At 44.9% G+C, this 10140-nt stretch overlaps 1 protein-coding gene across 1 annotated transcript; it reads left to right on the top strand.

Annotated features, from left to right (window-relative positions):
- The first annotated feature begins 7475 nt into the window (after positions 1 to 7475).
- Positions 7476 to 9136, top strand: LOC146712631 (uncharacterized). The gene is made up of 2 exons (XM_085452255.1): positions 7476 to 7570; positions 7694 to 9136. Exons 1-2 carry the CDS (start codon positions 7476 to 7478, stop codon positions 8541 to 8543), a joined length of 945 nt encoding a protein of 314 aa, XP_085308381.1. The 3' UTR covers positions 8544 to 9136.
- Positions 9137 to 10140: the final 1004 nt, after the last annotated feature.

The raw sequence follows: 10140 nt of genomic DNA, 5'->3' as shown, positions 1-10140 counted from the left end.
ATTGTAAATTACTTCGTGTAATCAAGATGAGAGACCACGGCTATAAAAGCGAAGGTGGATTTGGGAAGCCTGTCGCAGCCATGTCCTGTCCGTATACGCGACCAACCCATTGCGGAAGGTGCAAGATTGATAAGGAGAGTCCTCAGAATTCAGCGTATATTGCGGGACAGACAGGATCCTTTAGCTCAGCGCGACAGTGTGCTCATAGAGAGATATCGATTATCCCGTGAGGATATTATTCACTTAACCAACTTGTTGACGAGGGGGTGCAGGACCACCACCTGTCTTTTTTTCCTCTGCCCTTTTCTTGGTTGCTGTTATGAACAAACTAACAGAGTATTACAGGCCAGTATTACCTTGCCAAGAGACGCAAAGCAATCTAAGAGATAAATATTACCATTCTGTAGAATACTCCTGTATTCCACTTTTACTTGTTCCCATGTTCTTGTGGGTCCTGTTGTGGCTCTAATGTGAAAGGGGATATAATATAACATATTATAATATAATATAATGCCATATGATATTGGACAATATAGTGTCATATGATAGATCTACCCTACCGCCTACTGGTGTTGGCCAGAGGGGCCGATGGCGCGATATGGCAGCCTGGCTACAACCGTAGCTGCCTCCACCAGTGTGTGAATGTGGGAGTGAATGAATAGTGGTATCGTAAAGCGCTTTGGGTGCCTTGGAAAGCGCTATATAAACCCAATCCATTATTATTATTATTATTAAATTACCTACGAGTTTGATTTGTCAGCAACTTTCTGCCAGCCCTCTCTCCTTGCTTTTGCAGCCTTTGCAGTGTTCTCTTGCGTTTTAATTAAACTCTGAAACTCCTGAAATCCCTCACTCATGAGTTCTTGCTCTGCTGCCGGAAAATACCGAGCACGCCCCTTGGACATTTTCGCCGACCAATCAGCGGGTTGCCGATCAATGTTTCTACTATCGATGCGTAGCCCCTTTTACGACACCCAGTGATGTCACATTCCTGCGTCCAGCTGTAGTAATCGTCAACAGCAGGTGTGTTCGGGGAACCGGATTAGCGAGCTCACGGTTAGCGCGATGATTTGATCTTGGATGTGTCATTTGATCTTGGATGTAGTAAGCGACGTACGAAGAACGGGCCCCAGGTCTAGATTCGTACCTGCGGGGTGATTGTGGCTCAAGAGTTGGCAGTTTGTCTTGTCGCCTCAGAAGGTTGCCCGTTCGAGCCCTGGCTCTGACAGTCTCGGTCGTTGTGTCCTTGGGCAAGACACTTCACCTACTGGTGATGGCCGATGGTGCGATATGACAGCCTAGCTTTTGTCAGTCTGCTCTTAGGGCAGCTGTGGCTACAACTCTAGCTTGCATTGAGTGAATGAATAGTGGAATTGTACAGTGTTTTGAAGGTCTCAAAAAGAACTATATAAATGCATTTCATTATTATTACTGAGAACCTTCACAGACATTATTATTGTTATTATTATTATTATGTGCAGATGTTCTCTTCTTCTCCTTTTTCGTTTAATGGCGGTTTACTCCCCGGTGTACGAGGACACCGCCACTTGCTGACGGAGCAAATGAGCCCTATTGTAAACTGAACTTGCATCATTACAATTTGTGTTTGTGTATGCATGTTTAACTTTTCTTCCTATTTTACGGCGCTGTTGTTCAATCAGGGGAAACTCTCCGTTGAGAAGAAGCATGAATTGGTTTGTATACGGAGGTACCTATTGTTTAAATGTCCCAGGGAGTCAAAAAGAAGGCAGAGTTGTCAAGAAACTGCCTTTTCCAGCTATTTATTAATGAGTGACATATGTATATATATATATATATATATATATATATATATATATATATATATATATATATATATATGTATATGTTGTACTATTCTTAGTTAGCGTATTGTCTGTCTTGTCTTAATGTTGGTTTATGTTGGTTTATAATGGAGCACTGCAACAAAAAATAATTTCCCCCAGGGATCAATAAAGTATTCTGATTCTGATTCTGATTCTGAAATGCTAGGAGCTAACTGGGCACTAACCGTGTCATTCAATATATTAAATGTTGCGATGCTGGCAAAGAGTAAGATTTGTGAATGCGTGATACGGATCAGGTTTCCGGTACGGATCGGGTAGCGACAATCGGCCTTCAAATGCGACCTCCGAAAGATGCATCCCCTGAATTGAGACGCACTCTTTAAGCTCGTTTTCGGTTGGATTTACAGAGCAGCACTGCCCTCTGCTGTCTGCAGCTGCTTTTGAAACAAAGTGACATGTCTTCTTAATTACAGTCAGGAGCAGAGATAAAAGGGAAATCTCCAGATTAATGAGACATGAAATTTCAGACAATGATCATGTCTTAATAAAGTGCTGGGCCTCCACACTGCTCCAAAAATGCTTCAGAGTTCTTCAGCATCTCTGAACTTGACTGGAGGGACAAAGATCCTCCATCATCTGCTGGTTGTAAATGGCCTGTATTTGTATAACGCTTTACTTAGTCCCTAAGGACCCCAAAGTGCTTTACACACATTAAGTCATCCACCCATTCACACACACATTCACACACTGGTGATGGCAGCTACATTGTAGCCACAGCCACCCTGGGGCGCACTGACAGAGGCGAGGCTGCCGGACGCTGGCGCCACCAGGCCCTCTGACCACCACCAGTAGGCAGCGGGTGAAGTGTCTTGCCCAAGGACACAACGACCGAGACTGTCGGACTGGTCGCATGAGCACCAATGCTCATACGGACATTATTAACTTTATCCACAAAGAAGTTTAGAAAGTCATCACTCTCAGATATAGAGGACACAGGTCAAAGGTTTTTGTGCAGAGAAACCCAAAGTTCTCTAAGGCTGACCCTGTGAACTTCAAGTTTAGTTAATTTCCAAAGGTGTTCTGCTTTCCTACAGAGTCTTTTGACTTACGTTATGTCATCATTTATCCACGGATGAGCTCTTTTTGGGGAAGCCATGAAAGTTTTTAAAGGTGCCACTGAATTTAATATCTCCAAACAATGATTATTAAACACTGTGTAGCAACTTCAGCATCAGTGCAGCCTCTGATCACATGAGGATCTAATAAATCAGAAAACTTCAGGGAAACATCCTGATTTATGAACCGCTTATTGAACAAGAGATTGGATGGTGGTGTATCCTGAGGGAAGCTGAGGTTAAAAATAACACAAGAATGGTCACTCACCTGTACATCCTTAACACAGAGATCAGTTATGTCTAAGCCAAGAGAAAACACGAGGTCCAAGGTGTGGCCTTGAACGTGAGTGGGACCAGAGACATGCTGGTTAAAATTAAAAGAGTCTGAAATGGAAAAGTCAGAGGCCATGCTAAAGCCAAGGTCATCCAAATGCAGGTTGAAATTGCCGATCATCAAGAATTGAATTGAATTGAATTGAATGAATGCTTTATTGGCCATATGCAGGTTGCCCCGCAGAGGAATAGGACCCCCCCCCCCCCCCCCCCGACTTACACACACAACGAAAACATCACATGGGAATACAGTCGGAGATCGGCAGCGTTGCAGAGAAAACACTGAAAAATTACACAACAATGGGAAAAGTACAAGAGGAAAAAAGGAGACCTCTTCTCATGCTGGGCACCTATGGGAGGACAGCATGAGAACAGGAAACAAAAAAAACTCCTCTGCACAGAGAGCACATTAATGTCCACATCGCAACATCAGAGCACATGACAAGCCACAGGGGATGGATAGGGGGGTGGGGGGTAATCCGAAGGAACACAGCAGTCGTCCTGCACAGCGCTACCATTTCAGCGCGGCACGCAGACCCGCCGTCCTCCCCCGCAGGAAACAAGCATGGAAGGCGTTTGGAAGGGAGGGGGATGAGTGCGTGCTTATCAGTGTAAGTGTATGTGTGTGCGTGTCCAGAGTCCAGCTGAGCCAGTGTCCTTCGCCCTATCAGGTTAAGTAAACAGTCTGCCAGCCAACCCAGGTGGCCTTGCATGGGATGGGAAGAACAGTCATCACACAGTCGTTATCAGGGAGTTGTTTTGGTGGGCTCCAGCCTTGGGCCTGAGCAGCTGGCGCCGTGGTGTCCATATGTTGAATATTGTTGATTTCTCCTTTATGCGAGCAGCTCCGAATTTAGCACTCTGACGCTGGTCTCTCGATCTCCCGTTGGAGAGCTGCGAGCCTCCCCATGATGGTATCAAGCTTCTGTTCCGTGGTGTTGTCATTCTTTTGATTCTGAGACCCCACAGCTGCAGTGAGCCGTTCTGCGATGTGATCCAACTTTCGCTCAAGGGTGTCATTTTGAGCAGGCCCCTCTCTGATGTATCCCATCATACGCTCAATGGTGTTAGTTTGAGTCTTCACGGCAGCTGTAAGCATCTCCAAGGTGTTAACCATGCTGCGTTCGGTGTGAGAGGTCGCGCCTCGTCCCATCGCTTCAATCCCAGCGGTCAGCCTTGGGGGGGTTTGAACAGCCGGTTCCGCTCTCTTATTTCTCCGATAAGTCAGGGCCAAGCCAGCTCCGATCAGCACGAACCCTGTTATCATGGTTCCGAATAGGTAGATATCTTCAGCGTCCTCGATAGACAGTCCCGCCAGGCACAAGATCCTCAAGGTCTGCCACCCGTCCATCGTGTATCCGGCAGGGAAAGTCCCTCCAGGGCACTCGGGCTCTCCCGATGCCCAGACTTCTCGTTGAGAAGAGGGTGTCAATAGCATTCAGAGACCAGTTGATCAAATCCATAATTCTCTTTTAGGTTTTAGAGAACGACAGTGAGAGACTGTTCGAGGGAAAAGTAATGCACACCAGACAAGACAAGGACACAAGAGGCTAAGCAGGGAAGATAAGGGGAAGGAGGAGAGGGGAAAAAGTGCGACCGCCTTCACCGAGAGCCAAGAGAATCTCAGAGCCAAGAGAATCACTTTCTCCAGTTTAATAATAGAGCATAAAAAGTTTGTGAAATCCTGGATAAAAAACACCAGCAGGTCCGGGAGGGCGGTAAAACACAGTATATTTGATGAACGGACCTTAAGAAGTTGTGATTCAAAGGAAGGAAAGTCTCAGAGTCCAAAGCTCTGCAGGAGAAATTGTCCCGGAAAACAGTGGCAAATCCACCACCATGACGGTCCAAACGCGGAGTCCCGATGAAGTGACAGCCGACCAGACAGAGCTCATTAAGGTGAATACATTCATTCTCCGGTATCTCGAGATATGTTGCCGGTCCAGGTAAATTTTCTGTTAGGCCCTAATGCACAGTTGGGTAGGTGGTAGCAGATCAGCATTATCCGTGTCCTGTAGGGGGACCGGTACCAAATACCGGAGACGTTCTCCACCATGGAGCCGAAGAAATCCCCTCTGTCGGGCGCATTTGCTTTTGGCCTGAACACCAGACCTACAGCCCCTTCTAGACGATCTTCTTCAGCTTGTCTTGCTCCTGGGCTTTTGCTTGGAGCCAAGAACAGGTACAGGTAGTCTGGAGAAGGCGGAGGGCAAACAAACGGCGGAGGGAAACCTTGGTAGTAGCTCTGCCAGCTGTCAAAAGTTTTTTCCATACATACTTTGATACTCAACAAAGTATGTGAACTGTAAATACGAGTAGCAAATACACCATCAGGCTATATCAGAGCTGAGATGATAAGATAAGAAACAATAAAAGGAAACAGTCCACAAACACATGGAGGAGCAACAGAGGCCAAGCTGAACACAGGCGCCATGTTGAGGCCACTCTTTGTGGAGAAGGACTCACACAGGAATCACATAGTTTCACAGATTATTTCTCTGATATTGGTGAACATTGATGAAGGAGGGATCCTGCTGCCTTCACTGTCTCTGCTTCTCTGCAGTAAAAACTGCTTCTAAAGTGGATTTTTCTACCTGCGTGTCGTCTGCAGACCTTTAGTCATCCACAGCTTTTCTTTCTCCTCATCTTTAAGCAACATTTCCTAACAGGACAGAGTTTATGATGTGATTCTAAGGAGGGATTTCAGAGACACTGTGTGCCTGATCAGGAACGTCAGCACACACTTCATCCCAGTGATGATCTGTTAGCTCCGTCTTTAAGGCCTCACTTCTTCCTGCTGTCATGTCAGTCGTGTTGTTTCACTCACTGATTTTCTCCAATATTTTCTGTTGCTGACACTAAATCTGAGCACAGCTCACAGCTGAGTGTGTTCCAGTAAATTGTGAGCAGCACAAACACAATCAGAGTTTGTCTCTGTCAGCTTTTAGTGAGCTCACTAACAAATGAACAAAGGTCAGGCTTCAGGGCGACGCCTCAGCTTTTTAATTGCTCCTAATAAAACAGGACGTGGGGAACATGGCTGACTGCGTCATCTTTGTTTTAATTATTTTTAAATGATAAAAGAAGAGAAAGAATAAAGATGTCATTTAATTTTATTTCTACAGCATCAAATCACAAGAGGTGATTTATACTGTAAGGTAGACCCTACAATAATAATAATACATGCAGAGAAAACCCAACAATCATATGACCCCCTATGAGCAAGACCTTTGGAGACAGTGGGAAGGAAAAACTCCCTTTAACAGGAAGACTCAGGGAGGGGCGGGGCCATCTGCCGCAACCAGCTGGCGGTTGGGTGAGGAAGACAGGACACCGACACGCTGTGGGAGAGAGAGGTTGTAAACACACTTATAGCAGCATCTGTATGTAAAGTTTTATAACAAAAATCTGTTTCTCGCAGCCAAAGCAGAAAACAAAGAACCACATGAAACAGAAGTAAGATGCAGCAAACAGGTGTGGGTTCATCACAAAGGTGGAGCCACTGACACCTGTGGCTGTGGGAAGGGCTATTAAATCCGCCCGTGATGGGCAGATGTAATCCGTACGGTCACGTTGGTGTAGAGGCCCGACTTCGTGTTCATGAATGTGACCGCAGCTCCTGCTGAGCTCTTTGTCCTGAAACTCTGAGTCATGTTGTTACTTTTGTTTTCACATTTGGGGAATCCCCGCTCAGGTTTTACTTTCATTTGGTGTCTGTCCAGGTACTTTCATACCATACAGGTCGTTTAGTCAGCCAATCAGAGACCTGCAGCATGGTGGCGTGCCACGACTAAAGCTCTATTCTGTTCTATTCCACAGGCTGCACGGGGTCAGAGTGGACGTTTTGGAGCAGGTAAGCGGACGTTTTTGTCTTTCTGAAATGTTCTTTTGTTAGTTTGTCCACCTGATGAGCAGGCTGCTCCATAACTGAACACTATGGTGTAAATGTCATCAACAGTTTTTAACCAACCAAGCACGAAGCATGGATACAAACAGCAGCTAGTTGTTGTTAGGATTTTATTCAGGTTTAAATCAGACAAATAAACGACGTCTATGATGCAGGAACGTTCTTCTTCCTTCAGTTTGAGGACACAGGTGTGCAAAGAGTGTTTGTTTCCCAGCAACGAAATAATCTTTAACTGAACTCTGATCAGTTTTACTGCAAGCTTTTCAAAATACCGAAGATAAGAGTCTGTATTCATGTACCTGAGATCTGACCCACATGCTGTCGATTATTGACCACAGGAAGCACCTGAAGGACAACGTTAAAGACAGTCAAACTTCCTGTGAGGAGATGGACAGAAACGAGGAACTGGAGTAAGTCTGGAAGCAAGGAGTGAAATGAAACGAGAAGATTTTCTCTGTGTTTTGTTTCAGGATCTGTGGACAGATTAAATATTTGCTGTGCTTAAAATGTTTTTTCTATAATTCCTGTTTCAGCAAATTGTTTCAGAGGTTATTTACACACTGCAGAGCAGACAGACTGAGCAGCTGTGATGAAAGGCAAAGACTGACAAAGCTGGCAATGAGAAGCTGCACAGATGAAGTCGTCCTGCAGTGGCTGAGAAAAAACTCAGAGTCTGACGCCTTCAGCAAACTCACAGACATGTTTGACTTCCTGAAGAAACACATTGATGAGGAGGAGAAGAAGAACCACAGCGATGATGTTCACATCACCTTTGTGGCTCATAGTTCAATCGGAGACTTCATGATCCCAGCCAGCTGTTACCTGCCTCTGCCCACCATCACTGACGTGCTCCTGTATTCTCCCTGGAACTGCGTCAGTACTGGTTTAGCGTACGGTGTCGCTACAGGAAAACTGAGGCCTCAGCACAGAGTTTTTTCCTGTGACGATAAAGAAAGCTGTACCATTCCTGATGACAAACATCGACCTGTGAACCTGCCAGATCACTGGAACTCACTGAAGAAAGCTGGAGCACAGATGGTCCCAAACATCACGGTTAGCCCCCTTTCACCAGATGATGATGATGATCGAGTGTGGAAACGCTTTGAGTCTCTCTCAGCTGAACACGGCCCACCAGGAAAGAACCGCATCGTCATCCCGTTCATCCTCCCAGGACGGGAATATGAAAGCGTCCCATTCTCTGTGGTGACCTTGGCTCTGTCCCTGGTGCTCCTCTCCTCCAGGTTTAAAGCCACTCTTCACTTCTCTGGTTGTCTCAGAGATCACTCTACTGGACCGAAATTTGACAGGAAGTATCTTCAGGAGCAGTACGCCTGCGCCATCGACAACAGCAGGATGAAATGTTCACCTGAAGCTTTCAGATGATGATAAATGCTGCCTGTGTTAGACATGTTTGTAGATATTTTAGGGTAAAGATGAAGATGAAATGATAAAAGTAATTTTTTCTATATTTGAGGCTCAGATTCATGATGAAGGGACTTGAATCATCATTTAGAAATGTTCCAGCTCATAATCTGATCATAATCTGCCAACATCTGTGGAGGTTATTAATATAAACACTCACCTGTTCTCTGCTCGCTGCTCACAGGTGACGTGATACTGATGTCAGGCCTTCAGCCAGCACACACACAGATCATTGACATGAAGTATTTAGATTATTTATGTACGTTATGTATTATGTAATATTTTGATCTGTTATTGGGCTTTTAGATCTGTACTAGAACAATCAGTCATGAGCCACAGATTTCTAACTCAGACTCTGTCACGTTCCAAACATAGAAGTAATACAAGTCTACAAGTTGTACATCTATATTTTCATGCAGACTCGGTAATTGTTTCTGATCTTTTGTCATTGTAAAACATTAAAATGTGAAGATGATGTCGTCTAAGTGAAGAAGAACAGGATCAAAACCTGAAGCTGCTCATTAAAAACAATGTTGTATATATGAAATTTATGGGGGACCTAATGAACCACGCGCATCGAAATAAAGAATTCTGTGATTAAATCATGAATTGTAGAATAAATTTGTACATTCATTTTTGAATTCCATGTTAAAAAATAATTTTTAAAAAGTTTTTTAAAGTGGCGAATCCACTCCTCATTTCAATCCCTTTCCTGTTGATCACAGGTTAGCTCAGGGATTAACATTTGGATTGGCAGCTGGATTTGCAACTTTATGTTAAAAATCCTGCTGCAATGCAAACTAGCCTTGACATTAACTTGGCATGTAAAGAGCTCTCTGACTGGTTGGACAGACACAGGCCGGCTGCCTGGATTTTTCTTCACTTCTTGTTTGTGCTGACAGCTTTGCCCTGCTTAGAAGTGTGTGTGTACAAAGGCCGCTCAGCCTCAGGATTTACACTCGGCTCAACACGTATGTGAAGAACAAAGAGACCCTGCAGCGAAACAGAACCTCTGGCTGTGTGCTTGTTTATTATTTCAGGTATAGATGATGAAATATGACCAGTCTGATGTCAGCCTGCTTCTCTGACAGTGCCTCACCTCTGTGTGCTGCCCCCTGCTGGCTCTGATCATTACTGACTGAGTCCTTGCTGCCACTTTATTAGGTACAGCTTGCTAACACAGGCTCAGACCTGCTTTGCCTTCAGAGCTGAGCCTTAAATCTTCATGGCTCAGATTCAGCGAGGTGCTCAAAAAATCCCTCAGAGTCATGTGATCAGTGACGTCAGCTCCTGTTTTACTGCATTAAAGTGATCAGATGACTTCAGCACTTTGACATGGATGGTAGTGAAAGCAGGAAGTGACAAATGTAGCACAGCAGCAGCGTTTAACACGTCTGAGCATCATTTCAGTGTTTCAGTCATAAAAACACTTCCTGTCACTGTGGTGGTTACAGTGACATCATGCAGTTTGTGTTTTGACCTCCAGAGGGCGACAAATCAGCACAGACAGAGAGCTCCATTCAAACTTTGCTGCCATCAGTAATAATGCTTCAAATAT

This window comes from Copadichromis virginalis, linkage group LG3 (assembly GCF_057382275.1).
Source record: "Copadichromis virginalis isolate Kocher_CV1m ecotype Utaka linkage group LG3, C_Virginalis_male_GT1.1, whole genome shotgun sequence".
NCBI classification, from domain to species: domain Eukaryota; kingdom Metazoa; phylum Chordata; class Actinopteri; order Cichliformes; family Cichlidae; genus Copadichromis; species Copadichromis virginalis.
This window is presented reverse-complemented; position numbering and strand designations above follow the sequence as displayed.

Bases quoted from the DNA above. Each gene is read 5' to 3' on its own strand.
- LOC146712631 (XM_085452255.1), top strand. From the start codon at position 7,476: ATGCTGTCGATTATTGACCACAGGAAGCACCTGAAGGACAACGTTAAA. The intron at 7,571-7,693 runs GTAAGTCTGGAA...TTCCTGTTTCAG, and splicing joins GACAGAAACGAGGAACTGGA to CAAATTGTTTCAGAGGTTAT.